At 42.9% G+C, this 24,185-nt stretch overlaps 1 protein-coding gene across 1 annotated transcript; it reads right to left on the bottom strand.

Annotated features, from left to right (window-relative positions):
* Positions 1–2,108: 2,108 nt before the first annotated feature.
* On the bottom strand, positions 2,109–22,630 carry F2R (coagulation factor II thrombin receptor). Its single transcript, XM_060091764.1, has 2 exons — positions 22,334–22,630; positions 2,109–4,094 (listed from the first exon to the last, which is right to left on the bottom strand). The coding sequence occupies exons 1-2, from the start codon at positions 22,419–22,421 to the stop codon at positions 2,899–2,901; spliced, it is 1,284 nt and encodes a 427-aa protein (XP_059947747.1). The 5' UTR covers positions 22,422–22,630; the 3' UTR covers positions 2,109–2,898.
* Positions 22,631–24,185: the final 1,555 nt, after the last annotated feature.

The following is a 24,185-nucleotide window of genomic DNA, read 5'->3' as shown; positions in this document are numbered from 1 at the left end:
TGGAAAACGCAGTTGTATACTCGTGAGAGAATCAGACCAAAACACTATCGTAGTCTTAAGAGAGTTCTGACCCCGTGCATCTCCTGAAAGGGTCTCAAGGACTCTGGGGATCATGGAATTGGAGCATTTCTTGTCTCTGCTCAGATCACAGCTTCCTTAACTGCACCTTCTCCACAAATCACACTCAGCTCATCCTGCGGTTCATTATTCTCCATGCACATTTGGTCTAGCAATTTTGAAAGGAACAGCCACACAGCTGGGCCAGTTCTGCCAGGAAACTACTATTGGTGACTTTCCCAGTAAATTTCATTATGGCACCTAGGTGAGAAGCTACTAGCGGAAGGTCCAGGCCTCAGGAAAAAAGCTTCATCATAAACATTGCTTAAGTTTTTCCATTTGCTCTCAGAGCTCAAGACTTCCTGAAGGACATGCCGACATTTCTCTTAATTTCTTAAATTCAAAAGTATAACTTCAAATTTTCCATGTGTGTATTTAAGTCAAGAATTCCATTTCCTTTAAAATCCTATTTTTGACTTGGTGGAAAAAACATGGTTTTTTGTGTTAAGAAAATTTGTTTCTTGATTTCAAACATATTTTGAAAAATAACAACAAAAGAACTTAAAGGTCACTTTCTGTTTAGAGTGGGAATCCTGTTTTTCTGGTGGTCATGAGCTGCGCTGACTTCATTCAATACATCCATTTCTGAAATACTGTGGAGACTCCAGGCCTCAGAAACTTAAGCTTGTGTGTTAACTTAAAAGTTCTGTGTGCTAACAGAATTCTTGTTCAGTTGAAATAACTTTTCTGCCGACTATGAACTTAGAAGAACATTATCAGAATTTTGGGTTGCTTTTCAGCTCTCAGAGGTACTTGTAACTTTGCTTTTAATTCCCCAACCTCTCTCTGCCCCAGGTAGTGTTAGATGGCAAAGAACTGTCACTCAAGGGTGGCCCTTCCTTGAGTTTCGACATATGTATCCTCTGACATTTAATTTGTTTCTCTTCACTAGGAAAGAACTGCAGAGTCAGAGATTTAGAAAACAAACGTATAGTCACCAGAGGACGTGGGGGAGGAGGGATAAATTGGGAGATTGGGATTGACATATACACACGAATATATATAAAATAGGTAACTAATAAGGACCCACTGTATAGCACAAGGAACTCTACTCAATACTCTGTAATGGCCTATATGGGAAAAGAATCTAAAAAAGATAGAAACTTCCCTGGCAGTCCAGCGGTTAAGACTGTGGGCTTCCACTGCAGTGGGAACAGGTTCGAGCCCTGGCCGGGGAACTAAGGATCCCCCATGCCGCACAGTGTGGCCAAAAAAAAAAAAAAAATTATAAATAAATAAATAAATAAATAAATAAAGAGTAGATATATGTATATGTATAACTGATTCACTTCGTTGTACACTTGAAACAAACACAACATTATAAATCAACTACTCTCCAATAAAACAAAGAACAAACAAAAAAACAACTGCAGACTCTATCCACGACACTCATAACCCAGGAATCTGAGCATGTTCTCAGTGACATAACCTTGAATTTTCCTAAGAAGGGATTTTTAAAAAAAGACACAGAAATCTAATCACCCAATGCCTTTGGTAGAGATTGTGCTTTTTTTTTTCTTCGAGTTTCATTCTCTGTGCCCCAAGAAGCTGACCTTTATGGGCTCCATCACCCAGGTTCCCTTGACCTCTGGGGGTAAGTTAAAATCAGGAGCAATGGGGAGGCACCAGCAAGAGATCAGAGGGTGGGGGGAGAGGAGGTCTGTGTATTCCCTCCTCCACTCATTTTAGGCCTGGGGTGGTAACAGCTTTCCCTAATTGCTAGTCCCTGGGGTGCTTCACCAGCTCCTGTTGGTTCCCTTAAGCCTGGCCATGCCTCTGCAAATCACCTCTTCATTAACCACTGTTCAGTTAAATCCTTAGACTGGCCTTCCTGACAGGCTCTAAAGATACAATAAAATCTTATTCCAAACCAAGATACCAAGCAAACTTTCAGGTTTATTAATAGAGGTTACATACAGTTTTTTAAAAAAGAACATAAAAACAGTGATGTAATATTTTATGAGTACATACTGATAATACAGTAATGAGCCTTATTAAGTCAGAGGTATTTTAATATAAACAGAATGAATGAACAATGACAGTATATCTCCACTAAGTTGGATAAAATGAATATCGTAACTAAATTAATAAAAACAATGTTAGCTTCTACTTACAAGACATACTTTTATGTAAATCATTCTATGGCATTTGGAAACAATTTGCTCTTTTAAATAGGTAAGCACTTGCCTTACAACTTTCTACTCTTTTTGTTTGTTTAAAATGCCAACATTTTTTCATAAGGAAAAAAAGATATAATTCAATCTAATTTTCAAATTATTTTCTCAAATACATGAGGATATTCTGTACTTGATACTCATCATAGCTTGTAAAATCATCTCATTAACTCTTAAGAAAAGTGAATGGAAAATAGAGAATAATTTTCCTGGATTTCAAAGTCAATTCCATTTTCTTCTGCCATTTCTAATCCGACTGACATAATTAATGTTAAAAAAATCTGATTTGAGTAATTTATTGAACAAAACATTTGTAAATAGGGTCCAATTAAGACAGACTGAAGGACTTAATATTATTTTATCCTTAGTTGACATTTTGGTTTATTTTTTTCAATCTCTTTTATGTAAAACTTTGTTTTCATGTTGATACATAGTCAGATTGGCGATCATATTACGTACCTTAATGGCTCTCATAAGGAGGCATGTAAATCATATATTTGTTGTTGTAGATGGTAAGGTAAATACTTTTTTGTCAGGGACTAAGTAGAATCCTCAGGTTATTTGCTTTTTTAACATTTTCTTTTTAACTCACTGTCGGTCCCTTTTCCTAAGTTAACAGCTTTTTGTATACGCTGCTATTCAGGTTACTAGAGCAGGTGTCCATTTTACTTGCCATCAACTGACCGCTGCTGTTATAACTGCTGGGATCTGCACTTTCTTTGCAGCATAAGATACTGTAGAGGTACCTCTGGCACTCAGAGGAAGCATAGTAGTAAATCAAGGGGTCAATGCAACAGCTTATGCTGCTGACACAGACACACAGGAGGTAGGCAAAGTAGGCAGCCTCTGGCATGGAATTATGGGAAAGGAATGCGTAATGTAGAATCAGCAGGACGTTTGTGGGTCCAAAGCAAAGGACAAAGATGCAGAAAACAACAGCTGACAAGAACAAAGCCCGGGACTTCTTGCTCTGGTTGGCAACCGCAGAAGAGCTAAGAGATCGGATGATAGACACGTAACAGACTGTGGAAATGATCAACGGCACAAAAAAGAAGACTGCAGAGAAGGCGGAGAAGTAATAGGAGTAGTAGCCTTCGAGCAGCGTTTGGTTGAGCACATCGTGACAGGTGGTTATGTTGAGCCCCGGGACCTGGGTGGCCTGCTCCTTGAGGAGCAGAGGTATCACCCCCGCGATGGCCATAGCCCAGATGGCCAGACAGGTAAAGGAAGCCCTCCCCAGAGTACGCCAGGAGAGCGACTGCATGGGGTACACCACAGCCAGGAACCGGTCAATGCTGATGACCGTCATGAGCATGATAGAGGCATACATGTTACAGTAGAATGCAGCGGTGATGAAGCGGCACATGGCAGACCCAAATCTCCAGTCACTTCCGGAGAAGTAGTAGCTGATCTTAAATGGGAGCACAGACACAAAGAGCACGTCTGCCATGGCCAGGTGCAGCATGTACACCACAGCGGGCTTCTTGATCTTCATCTTCAAGACGAACACGATGATGGCCATGATGTTTAGAGGAAGGCTTACGAGGAACACACCGGTGTAGACGGAGGGGATAAAGACAGTCAACCAGGTGCCGGTCAGATATGCTGAGGCATCTTTTGAGATGAACACGGTGGGTAATTTTTGAGGAGGACTGCTTCTATTGCCGGAGCTTAATCTGTCTTCTGTGAATTCACTTTCATTTTGGTCCTCATCCTCCTTCAGTGGGATTGGTTCAAATATATCATTGGGATTCCTCAGAAAAAATGTCCGGGGACCCAGAGTATCATTTGTTGCTTCTGACTCTGAAAAGTAAAAATTTTTAAATGAATTAAAAAGGCAAAAGAGACAAGGAGAGAGTACACTTTACTTTTGCTTTTTGTCTTCTTCCTAGGAGAGTGGGTGGTACAGAGCAGGTGATACACAAGGGGATCACAGACTTTATCAGGGAATTAGCTAACTCAAAGTAGTGTACCACATTTTGTTCTGGCACAGCAAACCCTTTTCAAATGCTGCTCCTCAGAGATATGGGGTGAACGATACACTTTCAGAGATCTGCAGACATCAGGAAAGGCTGAGGACGTGATGTGAAAGAAAAGAGCCGTGACTTCTTTTCTATACGAGCCACTGTCTATATAAACAAATCACTCCCAGGCTATGTGACTTCTCTTTCGTCCGTATGTCTGCATGTATACATTTTCTCCATTTAGCTTGTGGCCACCCCTTGAAATCCATTCTTCCTTGTGGAAAAATCCACATGGAAAGTTGAGGGAACATCTTAAAGGTTACGGAGCTACAGGTGAACTTGAGTAGGACCGAGGGCACCCATTTCCATGACCGTTATCCGTGTGACAGTAGCTTTCCTTTACTAGCTTCAGTTTGTTTACACAGTAGAACGTCCCAAATCTCCCGTCATGTTTGGGTCCAAGCCACAGTCTCAGGTTATCGTCTAATGTAACCACAAGGTACCTACCACACCATCATCTTCCTGTCTCCTTCCTCAGCGGGCCAGTGGAGCAGATGTCCTAGGCCAGTGGCCTTCCTCAGCTCAGTTCCAAAATGCCACATGCATGCAGGCAGATGCCAGGCCAACCAGGCTCTTTTGAGTATCAACCAGAAGTCAGTTGCAAACGTCCTTCTTTTACTACCCTCCTCCACCAAAAACATCCATTTGAAATGTTCATCAAAGAAATGCAGCACTTAGCTGCTGGAACTCAACCAGCTTTTCCTTCGCAGGAGCTTTGCTAACATTCTGTCACTGAGGAGACTCAGACAGAGAGCTTTTGCTAGGCCTTGGCAAGCTGAGGAGCGGGGAGAGAAACCACAGGGGGAAAAGGATGAGGTTTCTATCCCTGGAGGCATTGGCCACAAAGGCTGGATACACACGTCACTCAGAAGTGATGTTAGAGGAATGAAAACTGGCTGGAAATTGGGTAAGTACAGTGGATTTTTAAGCTTTCAGTTTTATTTTTCAGTAGTGGAACCTTCCTACAAACAAAAACTTACACAGAGAGGCATAATGCAATAAAAGAGATAGTTCTGCTTCTGTAATGTCCTACCAGACCCTAGACAAAAATTACAAAAAATTACAAACTCTGGATCCCTTTCCCCCCCCAAATCAATGACCTGAAGTTATTTAGGTTCACAGGGTCATGTCAGGGAGGGGAGGGATGGATCTTCAAAGAAAGGATGGCAACCGGTGGGTTTCAGTGGCTTTTGGCTTGAGAGAAGGCCAAAGTCAGTGCCACAAAAGATGGTTGAAACTCAGATAGAAAACCCATAGTCTCTATTGCCTGAAGAACCAGAGGACAGAGTTCAGGGCACCTACAATCACTGGAAAGTGAGGAGAGAATCCCAGAAAAGAAAAATTCAGAGAGGGATAGAGAGAGCACCAAATTCCAGTGGAAATTCTGCCCCAGGCTTGGGTTGACTATAGAACCTGCGCACTAAAGGAAGATGTGAAGCAGCTCTGCTAGAGTTAACACATTTTTGACTGGAGATGTATTTTGGCCACAGGTGTTAGTTTCTGCAAAAATCCCCGGGTCAATAATGTGTTAAAAGAACGGAAGTGTTATTTGAACTTCTTGCTCAAGAGGAAACGTTTGCAGTTTGAGTTCAACCAAATTAACTGCCTGTTAAAGCAAAAACACCAACATTCTTTGGAGAAATAAAACAAAATCTTGAGTCTTTACAGTAGGATAATGTCCAGCAGACAATTCAAAATCATTCGATATAAAGGGAATCAGGAAAGTGTGACCCAGTCTCAAGAGAAAAGGACAATCAATGGAAACCAATCCCAAGATGACCCGTATGTTGGAATTAGCAGATAAGGATTTTAAAGGGTATGTTGCAACTATGCTCAATGAAGGGAAGAAAAAGATTTCATTGAAATGAATGAAAAAATAGAAGATAGCAACGAAACCAACCAATGGAAATTCTAGAGCTAGAAAATAAAATAGAATAAATTGGCATCTATTTCCAAAATGAAAAGCAAACCTAGAGTAGCACCAACCGATACACAGTAGAACAGGGCCTGGTTGTGAAAGCTTGAGGTCAGATGACCTCAGCAAGAGCATGAGTGGGTCCCCTGAGGGTAAAGGGGTAATCTGGCAGATCTGTCACAGGGGAAGAACAAAAAATCTTCAGTGATCTGTATCACTTTCACAGACGTAAAGAACAAATGTATGGGGCTTCCCTGGTGGCACAGTGGTTGAGAGTCCGCCTGCCGATGCAGGGGGACACAGGTTCGTGCCCTGGTCCGGGAAGATCCCGCATGCCGCGCAGCGGCTGGGCCCGTGAGCCATGGCCGCTAAGCCTGCGCTCCGCAACGGGAGAGGCCACAACAGTGAGAGGCCCACATACCACAAAAAAAAAAAGAACAAATGTATGAATACCAAGGGGGGAAGGCAGGGATGGGATGAATTGGGAGATTGGGACTGACATATATACACTATTGATACTATGTATAAAATAGATAACTAATGAGAACCTGCTGTATAGCACAGGGAACTCTACTCAATGCTCTGTGGTGTCCTAAATGGGAAGGAAATCCAAAACAGTGGGAATATATGTATACATATAGCTGATTCACTTTGCTGTACAGCAGAAACTAACACAACATTGTAAAGCAACTATACTCCAATAAAAATTAATAAAAAACAAATCTGCAGTGATGAGCCTCTGAGTACACATATACAGCTAGACTGTTCCCCAAGGGTAGGAAACTGTTCCTATTTAACTCTGAGTGTCCAGTACCCTGCCCCACATGTGGTAGGTATGGACCTTAAGTTGGCTTTTAATCACAGATTTGCATTCTAATACTGGCTCTACCAGGAGTCACTTAACTGCTCTGAACTCAGTCTCAGAATCATTAAAATGGGATCCCAATACCTGTCTGGCCTACAAATCTGGCAGCCAGGAGTATCACATGTTAAATAGGATATATGTTCACTTTGTAAACTTCAAATATTAATCAGTGTAAGAAATTATTATTCTTCCCCTATCACTTCAATGTGGTTTGCTTTTTGCTCATCCTCAATCATTTTAAATTATAATGGAATCTGTTCCTCTTCCCTTCCTAAACATTTAGCACTGTTTGGTTTATCAACCTTTTCCCGAAGTATCACTTCCTTCCCCTTTCGAAGCATCTATTTCACTCTGTGCACCTTGATACAGTCACATGGGGGCCTGACCCTGGTACAACGGCCCCTGTTGGAAGTGAGGCTACCCTCGAGGTCAAGAATGTGTGGGAAGCGGAAGAAAAGAATGAATGAGTTCTGGCATTTTAAGGCCACAAAGATATGTGTCCTCAAAAATGCTGACCCACAGGAACCTTAAAACAACATGACTTTCTGCTGTAGCTTTGGGGACCTGGCCAGAATGAGGACTCCTGTCACGCATGGAAGGGAGAAAAGTGCAGGCACGCATGTGTGCACACACACGTGAGCATCAGGACATGACCTAGAGTAGTGACACCTCTTGAAAACTACTGAACACTCATAACTAAGCTCTTAGATGCCATCACTTGGTCTGAAAATTAAACTCTCATTAGGCTTTACTCTGTATTTAGTACTTTGGGAATGAGTATTTGTTTTCAAAAATTGCTTCCCTGGCTAGGCCTTCTTGGGCAGTATGGTGTTTATGACAGAAACATTATACCCACTGGAACATGACATTTTATAGGCTGGAGCCCAGGAGGAATGTATAATCCCTTGATTAAATATCATTACCTAAGGTATCACATTTTCTTGCCACCATAGGTTTGATATTTTGGCTTTTATGGGATTACAGAATGTCAGCAAATTTTGTTTGTTTGTTTAACTATATACCAACATCAAAGAAAGAACGAAACCAATTCCAGGTGACTAGATAAATCCAACTAGCTCAAGCCCCTTAGGTTGAAATTTGAGTTTGGGTATCTTGCTTTTCCTTTAGTCCTAGCCCAACTCATAGGTCAAGGAGAAAGTGCCTGTCAGCATACAAAAAGCTCTTGTAACCCATCTGTGTTTTTATTCTTAAGTTATGGTTAAAAAAAAAAAAAACAACTAAGTCAGGTCCTAAAATTGGTTCTCATACTTGTTGCTAAGTTTCACTTAATTTAGGTTTCTCTAAAATGGCTCTAGAGTAATTTTGTTGTTGACCATAGCGTATTGCTAATGAGCTTAAATGTGGACTCTAACTCTGAAGATTTTAAAAAATTAGTTAGTCAGGCACAGTGCTTTTTCTGACTTTGACGAGATCTGGCCTTGGAAGCAGAGTGGTGACCAGATACTCTCTTAAGGTCCCATGTGATCCTGGAAGTTATACCATTTCATCCTCCCACAACATGCCAGCCTTGGTTCTGACTCAGAGCACTGGCCTATAAGGCTCATGCTTTTGGGGAATTAAGAAAGCAGAAGTCCCAGGACCTCACCTACATTCACACACAGAGCAGGAGAGATGTACCCTGCATTTCTCCACGAGTAACTCAACACTACAGGTTAAAGAGAAATAAAGAGGACGATGGAAAAATGATGGAAACATACTAACTCCAAGCAGAAAACAGCAACATTACAGGAATACTCCACTGTCTCAAATGCAATCGCACACCATGAAAAGAAATGCTCCTTAAAGAAATGGCTGGTTCCAGATCTGGGGGGAAGAAAGACACAAGAGGAGTCTTGAACGTCTTCAAAGAATATTCGGGTCAGGTCAGAAAGACTCTGAAGTTGATCCAAAGAGAGCTCCCCATTGGCCAAAAATCATTAAAAGAATAATGATGGAAATGAATGGAAACACTGGAAATATGTCATATTTGTTAAGATCTATGAGTTCATAACGATGCTCAAAGGAAAATAAAACCTTTTTTGTCACTTTTGGAGGAAATGTGGGGACCCAGTCTGAAAATTGGTAAATAAAGGCAAGATTCAAGCATTTATCTTGCCTTTTCTATAAACAAAATATTTCAGGGAAACCAAATAGTCAATGAAGGAAATTTCTATTTTATAAAATAATTCCAGCTCATAAACACAGAAACAGTAACAGATGTAGAAACGCATCTTAAAGCTCTTAGTGAAATAAGATTTAGTACAATGGTCATCAGTTGTTGCTAAAAACGTTAGGTGAAAGGATAGGTGATAGGGAACTTTCTAAAAACTGGATCACCTGACAACACCTGAGTCCAATGAGTAACCTTAAAATCTCAAAAAGAGAGACAATCTTGAGGTGATGAAACAGGTGTGTACACAGCACCACTGCTCAGGTCATCTTGCAGAAAAACAAACTTGGCTCAGGTTAAGCCTCCAGATGGACCACATTACAGAAACACAGAGGACAGAAAAGTATGTTGAACACCCCTACAAGATGCAGCTGGCCAGATCCAGAAAAGTCTAGAAGACGAATGACCTTGTTTCTCTGACAAACAGCCTTGAAAATGGAGGAGAGGGAAAACCATTACAGACTAAAAGATTTAAGAGACACATCTACCTAATGCAACAGTGGGCCTCGTTTGATCCTGATTCAAATAAATCAACTGCAAAAAGCATTTATGAGACAACCAGTAAAATGTGAACACCGACTGAATAGTACGATATTAAGAAATTGTCCATTTTTTAGGTGTTATAATGGTATTGTGGTTATGAGAAGAAAAGAGTTCTTATTTTTAAGATATATACTGATGCATTTATGGATAAAATGATACAATATCTTGGATTTGCTTTAAAATTGTCCACTTGGGGAGAAGGAAAGTGAGGGTACAGATAAAACAACATATGGGGGTAATTATACTGTCCACTTTTGGTATGTTTGAAAATTTCCATAATGAAAAGTAAAAAAAAAAAAAAAAGAAAAAAAAAGAAGAAAAAGAAAAGCAAATATTTTATGCACATTTACTTGCCACTAAAAACTAAGGACAACAGATCCACCAGAGGGGAGACAGCAGAATCAAGAAGAACTACAATCCTGCAGCCTGTGGAACAAAAACCACATTCACAGAAAGATAGACAAGATGAAAAGGCAGAGGGCTATGCACCAGACGAAGGAACAAGATAAAACCCCAGAAAAACAACTAAATGAAGTGGAGATAGGCAACCTTCCAGAAAAAGAATTCAGAATAATGATAGTGAACATGATCCAGGACCTCGGAAAAACAATGGAGGCAAAGATCGAGAAGGTGCAAGAAATGTTTAACAAAGACCTAGAAGAATTAAAGAACAAACAAACAGAGATAAACAATACAATAACTGAAATGAAAACTACACTAGAAGGAATCAATAGCAGAATAATTGAGGCACAAGAACAGATAAGTGACCTGGAAGACAGAATGGTGGAATTCACTGCTGCGGAAGAGAATAAAGAAAAAAGAATGAAAAGAAATGAAGACAGCCTAAGAGACCTCTGAGACAACATTAAATACAACAACATTCACATTATAGGGGTCCCAGAAGGAGAAGAGAGAGAGAAAGGACCTGAGAAAATATTTGAAGAGATTATGGTCGAAAACTTCCCTAACATGGGAAAGGAAATAGCCACCCAAGTCCAAGAAGTGCAGCGAGTCCCATACAGGATAAACCCTAGGAGAAACATGCCGAGACACATAGTAATCAAATTGACAAAAATTAAAGACAAAGAAAAATTATTGAAAGCAGCAAGGGAAAAACGACAAATAACATACAAGGGAACTCCCATAAGGTTAACAGCTGATTCCTCAGCAGAAACTCTACAAACCAGAAGGGAGTGGCATGATATACTTAAAGTGATGAAAAGGAAGAACCTACAACCAAGATTACTCTACCTGGCAAGGATCTCATTCAGATTCGATGGAGAAATCAAAAGCTTTACAGACAAGCAAAAGCTAAGAGAATTCAGCACCACAAAACCAGCTCTAAAACAAATGCTAAAGGAACTGCTCTAACTGGGAAACACAACAGAAGAAAAGGACCTACAACAGCAAACCCAAAACAATTAAGAAAATGGTCATAGGAACATGCATATCGATAATTACCTTCAACGTGAATGGATTAAATGCTCCAACCAAAAGACACAGGCTTGCTGAATGGATACAAAAACAAGACCCATATATATGCTGTCTACAAGAGACCCACCTCAGACTTAGGGACACATTCAGACTGAAAGTGAGGGGATGGAAAAAGATATTCCATGCAAATGGAAATCAAAAGAAAGCTGGAGTAGCAATACTCATATCCGATAAAATAGACTTTAAAATAAAGAATGTTACAAGAGACAAGGAAGGACACTAAATAATGATCAAGGGATCAATCCAAGAAGAAGATATAAAAATTATAAATATATACACACCCAACATACGAGCACCTCAATACATAAGGCAACTGCTAACAGCTATAAAAGAGGAATTCGACAGTAACACAATAATACTGGGGGACTTTAACACCTCACTTACACCAATGGACAGATCATCCAAAATGAAAATAAATAAGGAAGCAGAAGCTTTAAATGACACAATAGACTAAATAGATTTAATTGATATTTAAAGGACATTCCACCCAAAAACAGCAGATTACACTTTCTTCTCAAGTGCGCATGGAACATTCTCCAGGATAGATCACATCTTGGGTCACAAATCAAGCCTCAGTAAATTTATGAAAATTGAAATCGTATCAAGCATCTTTTCTGACCACAACACTATGAGATTAGAAATGAATTACAGGGAAAAAAAGTAAAAAACACAAACACATGGAGGCTAAGCAATACGTTACTAAATAACCAAGAGATCACTGAAGAAATCAAAAAATACCTAGAGACAAATGACAATGAAAGCACGACGATCCAAAACCTATGGGATGCAGCAAAAGCAGTTCTAAGAGGGAAGTTTAGAGCTATAAAAGCCTACCGCAAGAAAAAGAAAAATTTCAAATAAACAATCTAACCTTACACCTAAAGGAACTAGAGAAAGAAGAACAAACAAAACCCAAAGTTAGCAGAAAGAAAGAAATCATAAAGATCAGAGCAGAAATAAATGAAATAGAAACAAAGAAAACAATAGCAAAGATCAGTAAAACTAAACGCTGTTTTTTTTTTTTTTTTGCGTTATGTGGGCCTCTCACTGTTGTGGCCTCTCCCGTTGCGGAGCACAGGCTCTGGACACGCAGGCCCAGCGGCCATGGCTCACAGGCCCAGCCGCTCCGCGGCATGTGGGATCTCCCCGGACCGGGGCACGAACCCGTGTCCCCTGCATCGGCAGGCGGACTCTCAACCACTGCGCCACCAGGGAAGCCCCTAAACGCTGTTTTTTTGAGAAGATAAACATAATTGATAAACCATTAGCCAGACTCATCAAGAAAAAGGAGGGGACTCAAATCAATAAAATTAGAAATGCAAAAGGAGAAGTTACAACAGACACCGCAGAAATACAAAGCATCCTAAGAGACTACTACAAGCAACACTATGCCAATAAAATGGACAACCTGGAAGAAATGGACAAATTCTTAGAAAGGTATAACCTTCCAAGACTGAACCAGGAAGTAATAGAAAATATGAACAGACTAAACAGAAGTAATGAAATTGAAACTGTAATTAAAAATCTTCCAACAAACAAAAGTCCAGGACCAGATGGCTTCACAGGTGAATTCTATCAAACACTTAGAGAAGAGCTAACACCCATCTTTCTCAAACTCTTCCCAAAAACTGCAGAGGCAGAAGCACTCCCAAACTCATTCTATGAGGCCACCATCACCCTGATACCAAAACCAGACAAAGGTACTACAAAAAAAGAAAATTATGGATCAGTATCACTGATGAATATAGATGCAAAAATCCTCAACAAAATACTAGCAAACAGAATCCAACAACACATTAAAAGGATCATACACCATGATCAAGTGGGATTTTTCCCAGGGATGCAAGGATTCTTCAATATATGCAAATCAATCAATGTGATACACCATATTAACAAATTGAAGAAAAAAACCCATAAGATCATCTCAAAAGATGCAGAGAAAGCTTTTGACAAAATTCAACACCCATTTATGATAAAAACTCTTGAGAAAGGGGACAGAGAGGGAACCTACCTCAACATAATAAAGGTCATATACGACAAACCCACAGCAAACATCAGTCTCAATGGTGAAAAACTGAAAGCATTTCCTCTAACATCAGGAACAAGACAAGGTTGTCCACTCTCAACCATTATTATTCAACATAGTTTTGGAAGTCCTAGCCATGGCAATCAGAGAAGAAAAAGAAATAAAAGGAATACAAATTGGAAAAGAAGAAGTAAAACTGTCACTGTTTGCAGATGACATGATACTATACATACAGAATCCTAAAGATGCCAACAGAAAACTACTAGAGCTGATCAATGAATTTGGTAAAGTTGCAGGATACAAAATTAATGCACAGAAATCTCTTGTATTCCTACACACTAATGATGAAAAATCTGAAAGAGAAATTAAGGAAACACTCCCATTTACCATTGCAACAAAAAGAATAAAATACCTAGGAATAAACCTACCTAAGGAGACAAAAGACCTGTATGCAGAAAACTATGACACTGATGAAATGAATTAAGGATGATACCAACAGATAGAGATACATACCATGTTCTTGGATTGGAAGAATCAATACTGTGAAAATGACTCTATTACCCAAAGCAATCTACAGATTCAATGCAATGCCCATCAAATTACCAATGGCATTTTTTATGGAACTAGAACAAAAAATCTTAAAATCTGTATGGAGACACAAAAGACCCCGAATAGCCAAAGCAGCCTTGAAGGAAAAAAACAGAGCTGGAGGAATCAGACTCCTTGTCTTCAGACTATACTACAAAGCTACAGTAATCAAGACAATATGGTACTGGCACAAAAACAGAAACATAGATCAATAGAGCAAGATAGAAATCCCAGAGATAAACCCACGCACCTATGGTCAACTAATCTATGACAAAGGAGGCAAGGATATACAATGGAGAAAAGACAGTCTCTTCAATAAGTGGTGCTGGGAAAACTGGACAGCTACATGTAAAAGAATGCAATTAGAACACTCCCTAACACCATACACAAAAATAAACTCAAAATGGATTAGAGAGGGCTTCCATGGTGGTGCAGGGGTTGGGAGTCTGCCTGCTGGTGCAGGGGGTGCAGGTTCGTTCCCCGGTCTGGGAGGATCCCACATGCCGTGGAGCGGCTGGGCCCGTGAGCCATGGTCGCTGAGCCTGCGCATCCAGAGCCTGTGCTCTGCAGCGGGAGAGGCCGCGACAGTGAGAGGCCTGCGTACCACAAAAAAAAAAAAAAAAAAAAAAAAAAAAAAAAAAATGGATTAGAGACCTAAATGTAAGATGGAACACTATAAAACTCCTAGAGGAAAACAGGAAGAACACTCTTTGACATAAATCACAGCAAGATCTTTTTTCATCCATCTCCTAGAGTAATGGAAATAAAAAGAAAAATAAATGGTACCTAATGAAACTTAAAAGCTTTTGCACAGCAAATGAAACCATAAATAAGATGAAAAGATAACCCTCACAATGGGAGAAAATATTTGCAAACAAATCAACAGACAAAGGATTAATCTCCAAAATACATAAACAGCTCATGCAGCTCAATATTAAAAAAACAAACAACCCAATCCAAAAATGGGCAGAAGACCTAAATAGACATTTCTCCAAAGAAGACATACAGATGGCCAAGAAGCACATGAAAAGCTGCTCAACATCACTACTTACTAGAGAAATGCAAATCAAAACTACAATGAGATATCACCTCACACCAGTTAGAATGGGCTTCATCAGAAAATCTACAAACAAGAAATGCTGGAGAGGGTGTGGAGAAAAGGGAACCCTCTTGCACTGTTGGTGGGAATGTAAATTAATACAGCTACTATGGAGAACAGTATGGAGGTTCCTTAAAAAACTAAATATAGAATTACCATATGATCCTGCAATCCCACTACTGGGCATATACCCAGAGAAAACCACAATTCAAAAAGACACATGTGCCCCAATGTTCATTGCAGCACTATTTACAATAGTCAGGTCATGGAAGAAACCTAAATGCCCGTCGACAGATGAATGGGTAAAGAAGATGTGGTACATATATAAAAGGGAATATTACTCAGCCATAAAAAGGAACGAAATTGGGTCATTTGTAGAGATGTGGATGGATCTAGAGACTGTCATACAGAGTGAAGTATGTCAGAAAGAGAAAAACAGATATCGTATATTAACGCATATATGTGGAACCTAGAAAAATGGTACAGGTGAAGCAGTTTGCAGGGCCGAAAATAGAGACACAGATGTAGAGAACAAACGTATGGACACCAAGTGGGTAAAGCAGCAGGGGGGTGGGGATTGTGGTGTGATGAATTGGGAGATTGGTATTGACATGTATACACTGACGTGTATAAAATTGATGACTAATAAGAACCTGCTGTATAAAAAAATAAGTAAAATAAAATTCAAAAATTAAAAAGAAAAAAAGATTGAACGTAGAACAATTGGAGGGATAAAAAACAAACAAACAAGGAAACAAAAAAAACTAAGGACAACAGTTTTTGCTTTTGTTTTTCTTTTGTCTTAGTTTTGAGGGGGAAAAAGTTCTTGAATGTTTGTGTGAACATAGTTTTACACTGAGAGAATTCATTTGATACCAACTCCTCCAAGGTTTTTCTGGAATATGGAGGAGTTGGTGTATGAAGAACACTTAACATTTGTTGACCACCTACTATGTGCCAGGTACTTCGCTTAACTTACCTCATGTAACTGTAACATTTTTACGAGATAAGCATTATAACCCCCATTTTATGGACAACATGGAGGCACAGAGAGGCTAAGTAACTAATCCAACGTCACACAGCTAGGAAGTGAAGGAGCTGGGATCTGAATCCAGATCTGCCTGGTTCTAAAGCTCATACCCTTTGAACCACACCACCTTACCCTGTCTCTTTAAAAAAGTTGTGAATTCAGGACCTCCTCCTAAAAGAGTACTACTTTTTTTTCTCTAAGCATTTCACCAAACGAATCTACCCACCCTTTTGAACTATAGAAGGCAGGACGTGGCCATGTGAATGTATAAGTTCAGTTGATGATGTGCACAGCTGTTGTTTGGGAATCAGGAGTCCTGCTGACCTTGGTGACACACCAGCCACATGCCAACAACCCAGTCCTCACAGGACAGATGTAGTAAAGAGATGTTCAAAGACTAAACAGAGAAACAAATTTTTAAAATATTGTCCCAGTTGCAGCAGAGTAAGAGCAAGTAAGTGAACAAAAACCTCTTACAGAAAAGCCAGAATTAAAGGTAGAATAAGGTAAACACTGGCTGCAGAGTGAAGAAGAGATCGCCAGTATCTGAGGTTGCTTCTCCTCCCATCCCACCTTCTGGAGCAGGGACTCCACAGGGAGCATAGGAAAGCAAACCGGGGGGTAAGCTGGGAGAGCAGAGGTTACAGGAAGTAAAGGCTACCAGAAAATGTAAATGTCAGTGCACCCAAGGCCATTGCAGGCACTAAGAAGTGTGTGGGTCCCCTCCTGAAGGCCAGGGCCTGACTCGTGGGGTCAGAACACTAGCAGGCCTCTCTGGGAAGGACTCTGATTCCCTGGCTCTCCCGCTTCCTCCAGGCCTGTTCTCCAGCCAGAGTTACAGGCCCTGAGCCCAGTGTCCTGGGAACACTGCTCTCTACTCTCCAAGACGTGCTGAAAGGAAAACTAATTCACAGTAAAGGATGTTTTTAATCACCAATTCTCCCGGAACCAAGCTGTCTCCACGCTCCAACCCCACCCAAGTTCTACTGAGGTTTGTAAACCTGAACTCAAACAAATTATGTTCTAGATATGATAGAAACCATCATAAACAGCACTTCCTGGAAAGCAGCTCTTCTTGTAAAGCCAAAAAGTACTTCAGTTCTGCTAACTGCAGAACAGTGCACTGCACCTGCTGCACTAGGTTTTTTTTTTTTTTTTTTTTTGCGGTACACGGGCCTCTCACTGTTGTGGCCTCTCCCGTTGTGGAGCACAGGCTCCGGACGAGCAGGCTCAGCGGCCATGGCTCACGGGCCCAGCCGCTCCGCGGCATGTGGGATCTTCCCGGACCGGGGCACGAACCCGTGTCCCCTGCATCGGCAGGCGGACTCTCAACCACTGTGCCACCAGGGAAGCCCTGCACTAGGTTTTAAATGATGGCAGAGAATTGACAGTGCTTATGAAATCAATTTACAGGACTGTAATAAGATTTTTAAAAGATAGAATAGTGTAGAAAATATTGGAATGCATAGCATGTGGTAAAGGTGAGTACTGGTTGGTAAAACTTTTGTTTCTATACACTATACAGTATGATTGCCCACGGATATTTATTGCACACATAAGCAGCAACTGTGTCATCATGTAAAGCGTATTTCTTACAGTTCTTACTGCTGGTTAGCAAAAAAGAAAATACTGGAAAGCACTCCTTTAATATACCATAATACCTGACTTCTAATCCACCACAGACTTGAAATATAAATAGATGAGATTAGATTATGTCCTTTCCTAAAGTTCAATACATGTGTTTTGAAGTGCAAATTTCATATTATTCCTGTTATTTCCAACAGCGGGTTCTTTTGAAAGCAAATAAACGTATAAAGGCCGGTAATGGCCTTTTACGTGGCAAAACATCATTGGATGCCTTGGGATGGAGGAAAAGGAGGCGTAACTTCCTGGGTTTTTCCAAGCCTCATCCCAAGGTCAATGTGGGAGAGAGTGTCTGGGGGAGGCTCAATCTAGAGAGTTATCTACTCTGACAGTTTTAGGCATAAGCATGAGAGGGTGAAAGGCAGCATGAAAGAAACCACAAAATAGGGAAACAAACAGAAAATGCTCAGTGTTGAAACTGTGAGCCCTTGATGCTAGCATCACAGTCAAAAGTAAACCAAGGCCGTGGTTCCTAATGATGCTTCTGGGGTTTTTGTGAGTATCCCATAGTAAAGGGGATACAGTTCCCCAGGTACAAAAGACCACACATTGTATGATTCCATTCATATGAAATATGGAGAAGAGGTAAACCCAGAGAAACAATAAGCAAATTGGTAGCTGCCAGGGGTTGTGGGTAGGGAGGATGAGGGCTGAGTGCTTGATGGGGACCGGGTTTCCTTTTGAGGTGATGAAAATGTTTTGGAACTAGATAGAGGTGGTAGGTGTACAACATTGTAAATGTATTAAATACCACTAAATTGTATACTTAAAAATGGTTAATTTGGGCTTCCCTGGTTGAGAGTCCGCCTGCCGATGCAGGGGACACGGGTTCGTGCCCCGGTCCGGGAAGATCCCACATGCCGCGGAGCGGCTGGGCCCGTGAGCCATGGCTGCTGAGCTTGCGCGTCCGGAGGCTGTGCTCCACAACGGGAGAGGCCACAGCAGTGAGAGGCCCGCGTACCGCAGGAAAAAAAAAAAAAAGGTTAATTTTATGCTATGTAGATTTCACCTCAGTTTTAATTAATTAATTGAGTTTTATATTTATAGAGTTTATTTTGATATTAATCTTATTTCCCATTTTGATTCTCTTCATTTCTTTCTGTGGATTCAAATTGCCATCTAGTGTCAATTCCTAACTCCAACATAGCTTCCTTCTATGCCCCTCCTTTGCACTGTTATTGTCAAATATGTTACATTTCTAGGTCATATGCTCAATAGTACAATTTTATATTGTTTTATACAATTATTTTTCTTTAATTCTTTTTGTCACAATTTAATCTTTTTACTTTTTCATACCATTTTTAAAGGTTACTTTCCATTTACAATTATTATAAAATATTGGCTATATGCCCTGTGTAGAAAAGTACTTGCTGATTCATAAGAAATTTGACTTTCAGAGGTTTTTGATTGGCTTAAAGCAGCATCACTGTCCAGTTTTGTGTCTTTTGTTGGGCTGAAGACCACAACCTCTCAGTAACAGCCAATTAGCTGGCACATTCATGATAGGGATCAAATTCGTAGACTGCCTTATCATCTGCTTCAGAAAGTAAATGGCAGGATACCACAATCCATGCATCCATGTTTACTAAACACCTCTGTGCATGGGCTCCCAAGCCAAGGGGGCACAGACTTTGCCTTCCAAGGGTTCTGGGAAGCACAGCAGGATTACTTCTCTGCTGTCGGCCAGGGTGCGGGGGTGGGGGGGGTGTCTGGATGGCTTCCTCTCTACATTGGGTGGTAGAGAAAGCTTGCACTTAGGAAAGAAAGGCCTGTGATCAAATCCCAGTTCCACTTAATTGCACTTGTGACTTAACCTCAGTTTCCTTACGTGTAGAATGGGGATGACATCTACTCAAAGGGCGGCTAGAGGAATAAGTATAGTAGTGTATGTCGTGTACCTAAGCAGGGTGTTGGCTGTAGTAGGTTCTTGATATCAGGTGGCTGTTTTTAATTAAATGTGAACACGTGGGGTGTGGGAAGGGCATTTTGGCCAGAGGGAGTGGCCAGGGGACAGAAGCCAGAGAAAGTTCTACCTTGGAAGTTGAACTAGAGGATGGGGGCCGGGTGAAGTACAGGTAATGTAACAGGTTATGTAATAGGGGAGGCTCTGTAATAAGGGAGGCTGGACAAGGCTAGGGACCCATCCTGCAAGGGAAGGGGCACCTCCCTGTATGCTAGGGAATTGAGCTTGACCCTGTGGGTAGGAAGGCAGTACACAGAATCTCCCATCCAACCCCCTCTGCCACAGTCACCATCAGCTGTTCTGGTACCTTTCACTCTCCAGATCTTTATAGAATTTATGAACATCACCTCTAGGACACTGTCGCTCTTTGATGAAAGCATCTCACTTAAATTGCCTGGACAAAGGAATGTAAACTGGTTAATGAACTTAGGAATTTCTCAACAAGTATCTGCTGAGTGAATATCTGTTCTAGACTACACAGGGGTAAACGGAGGTTTATAACCTTAGCCTGGGAGATGACATACTCACAAAGTGACAATGCAGGAAATGCCAAAATGAGTGGGGGGACAAAAAGCCCGAGAGTGCTTCAAGAAAGCTCACACTGGTGGGCAGGGCCAGCCCTGGAGGCATTTCCTACAGCTGGGGTCTCTCAGCTCCTCACATCGCATAGAGCTGGTTAAGACAGACATTGTTCAGAATTGCGGGTGCTAATAAAAATTGCGGTGATAATAAAAAGCAGACCTATTTTTGGTTGATTTTATTAGTGATTTAAAACTCCAAAGACAAAGCCCCACTTATTCCTTGCATCTAGGACCCCCTCCTCCATTTGGAATTTAGGTGCATCATCTCTGAGACTTAATTTCAGAATCAGCAAAAGGGGGTAAACATTTGAGAGGGTGAAATGAGATAACGTGAACTGAAAATGCCTCCGGGCCCAGGGTTTGACCCAGAATATGGCACTTTTTTTTTTCTCAGAATATGACACTTAACATGAGTTCCTTTTCTTCTCTCATCCTCTTTTCTTCTCTCCCTCCCAAAGTGGTCCCAGGACCCAGTGTAGATAAACCAGCCAATGTCATTCAGTTCTCTTTCTGCCTGTGCCAGCTCTGTGCAGCCTAGCACGCCCCACTCGGGGTGACGAAAAAGTAAGAAGTGTGGCAGAAACAGCAGTCTTGACTTCTCTAGCTAACACAGGCCAAAAATCTTTGGGTTCCTATGTGGGCCTCTTAGTGTTCCTAAAAGCATCACCTCAAAACTCACCCTGAGCAAACATGGAGAGCAGGGAAAATGCTGTCTCTTGTCACCTCTTAATCTCCATACGCCTACACTCCTTCTGGTGTGAAAACAATAGAGTACACAGTCTTTCACAGATAATAAGAAAAACAGCTAGAATTTGTTTCTGAGTGAAAAAAAGGGGGCTGAAAGCTTACAAAGTACTATTGCTACAAAGAAATAAAAACATTTCCCCCCCCCCCTCTTTTTTTTTTTTTTTTTTTGCGGTACGCGGGCCTCTCACTGTTGTGGCCTCTCCCGTTGCGGGGCACAGGCTCCGGACGCGCAGGCTCAGCGGCCATGGCTCACGGGCCCAGCCGCTCCGCAGCATGTGGGATCCTCGCGGACCAGGGCACGAACCCATGTCCCCTGCATCGGCAGGCTGACTCTCAACCACTGCGCCACCAGGGAAGCCCCCCCTCCCTTTTTAACTAGGGTTTTTACAGGCTAAAAGCAACTTCTCCACCCTGCCTTTTTAAGAGCAAGAGGTTGGAAAATATATTTATTTGCTCAAGCAGTCAGATACTTAAAAATACACACTATTAGTAATGAATGTATTCCAGGTGAGAAACCTCCTGCTCCCAGCAGATCAGAAACTGAAATGGTTTCATCCCATAGTGTCTGAGGGAGCCGGATTCTGAGGAGGGGATCTCTTTCCTCAACTCACTTGGAAGCTTGGAAGACTGGGTTCTAGAGAACAAACAAACAAAGCCAGCTTGGAAGACTGGGTTCTAGAGAACAAACAAACAAAGCCTCCCAAGCGCCGCCACCGCCTCGTGGCTATCCTGTTAGCACCCAACATCCCGCACCATGACCGCCTCCTGCACACAAGGCCTGTGGTTTTCTACTAAGCGGGCCAAGGCACTAAGCTTTTCTCTACACCACTTTCCTGGCCTGCAAACTGTGCAAGAAAAACAATTCCAACAAGACAAAACTTCAGCGGGAGCGGTTCTCGACCGCGTCTTGAAAAACCCGGAACGTTTATTGGTGGAGCAACGTGAAACCCTTTCTTTATGGGGTGGTCCTGGGAGAAACAGGCCACACAGTGACAACAAATACAACGAGGTCCCGCAGGCTTCCCCAAGAAAATCCGACCCCGCTCCTCCTCCATATCCAAAACCGTGCCGCGGGGCCGGCTGCATCCTCCAAAACCCAGTGCAAAGGGGCATCAGCTGAGCCCGCAGAGGGGTGGGACGGGCACCCCACCTGGATATGAGTTGGGGAGACTCCGATCTCAGCCCGAACGCCCGTCTGGCTCCCGGGGGACGCTGTGGCAGAAGGCGCAGTCAGGGGCACCCACTAGGTCCCGGAGCAGCAGCGTCCCTCCTCCTCCCGCCCCATTCCCGAGGAGGCCCGGGCTGCGGGGCCGGGGGTGGGGACAGGGAGGGAATGCCGGGGGCAACTCTCACCTGGTTTGGGGCCTCGGGCGCGGGCCGACAGCAAGGGGCCGCATAGACTGAGCCCCGCGGCGACGAGCAGCAGCCACCGCGGCCCCATTGTCCGGAGGCTCGGGGCGCTCGGCGCGGTCGGTGCGGCGCTGCTCCGGGAGACGGGCCCCGCCGCCGGGAGGCTCGGGCCGCACGCTCTGTCCCTCCACGCCCTCCTCGCGCAGAGCCTGGAGGGCGGCAGGGGCGGGCAGACACAGCGCTAGCCGCTGGGCAGGAGGAGGCTGCTCGGCGTGTCTGCCGGCGCTGGTCAGGACAAGGGGCGCTGGGCGCGGGCGGGGGCGGGCTGCGCGGCCGCTGGGCCGGAAAGGGCGCCCCCTGGCGGCGAGTGTGCGCCTCGACGCGGCCGCCACCCGCCGGTCAGTCTGCAGTCGCCAGGCCACCCACGGGGCTCGGCGACCTAGCCGGCTCTCTCTCCCAGTACGCCGCCCGCCCCGCGCGCGCCCCGGCTGCTAGACACTGCCCTGCACCTGAGACGTTGTTTCCTTGGCCTTCGCCTTGGACCCGCGAAGCTACCAGTAACTTAGTCTGTTGGGAACCTTTGCACTCAGGGAGCAAAGACTTTGGCAGAGAACCTCCGATCAGGGATGCGCCCCTCCCTGCCCTCGGGCCGGACCTCAGGCCGAGCAATGCGCCGCATTTGAAAATTCGGCGTTCAGCTACAAGTTTGAAAGTGACTTGTGTTTTTGTAATTTGGGGATAGTGGATTTAAAAGTTTATACTGTAGAGACAGGGTTTCCTGCTGATGAGAAGGGGCTCTTAGCTTTCAACAGAATTCTTGATGTTTCTTACTCGCTTCCCTTTGTTTCGCTACTTAGATATTTCATACGTCGGGCACTTATTTCTTCGACACAACGACTGCGAGTGGATACAATCATCCGGTACCAAGAACAGGTTCTCCGCGTTCGCACTCGGGCACGGCTGCAACTTTCTCCCTCTATCTAGAGCTCTCAGCCGCGCTGCGCATCCACCTGTGCGGCCTTTTCCGGAAGGCGGGCGGGCTGGGCTTTCCCCGCGCGCCGGGCAGTACTCGGGCGCCTCCTGCGAGCGGGATGCCCGGAGGGCGAAGTGCCCAGGTAACTCACACTTTCTGGACGCTACGACCCGAGTTCAATGGAGTTCGGCCAAATTCAAGTCAAGAGGGGGAGGGCACTCGAGCCTCTGGCTGAGGGCCCCCTGGGGGACAGCGCGGCTGAGGCTCCGCGGGGAGGAGCCCGCAGATTATTTTGTTTAGAGAGAATATCTAGTGAGCGCGTCTTTCAGACCGCAAAGGGAAATGGGTCCCCTCAACGGGCCGTTTCTGGGAAAGTTTACCCGCAGCCCCTTCTCCTCCCAGATGTCGGGGTGTGTTCTGCACCCTGGGTCTGATAAACTGCTATTGAGAGTCACTGGTCAGGTTTCTAAGCTTTTTAAAAAGGGAATTTCGCGCAGTATCATTTCCCAAGGAGAGCCCTGACACTTAAACCAGTGGAGAAAATACAGCAGAGACCATCTCGTTCTTCCCTGTATTCCCCCTCATCATCCTCAGAGCACAGCATCTTGTTGTACATAGAAGTTGCTCAGTAAATTACCGAATAACCCAATTCATTAATGCGAGCAGCAGCAGAAATTTTTTAAAAAATTTCTTATTCAATTCTCGGAGGAAAACATATCCAAGAGTAGATGTGAATCATTAAAATTAGATATTTCTCCATTCTCTATCAACATACTATTTATTTTTTTATCAACCCTAAGACGCCATTGATTTCAAAACGTCACTTTGATTTATGTACCACAAGCAAGAAAAACAATGGTGCCAATTAAACTGTGACATACC

This window comes from Mesoplodon densirostris, chromosome 3 (genome assembly GCF_025265405.1).
Source record: "Mesoplodon densirostris isolate mMesDen1 chromosome 3, mMesDen1 primary haplotype, whole genome shotgun sequence".
Lineage (NCBI taxonomy): Eukaryota > Metazoa > Chordata > Mammalia > Artiodactyla > Ziphiidae > Mesoplodon > Mesoplodon densirostris.
The sequence above is the reverse complement of the archived record's forward strand: the minus strand, read 5'-3'. Positions and strand labels throughout refer to the sequence as shown.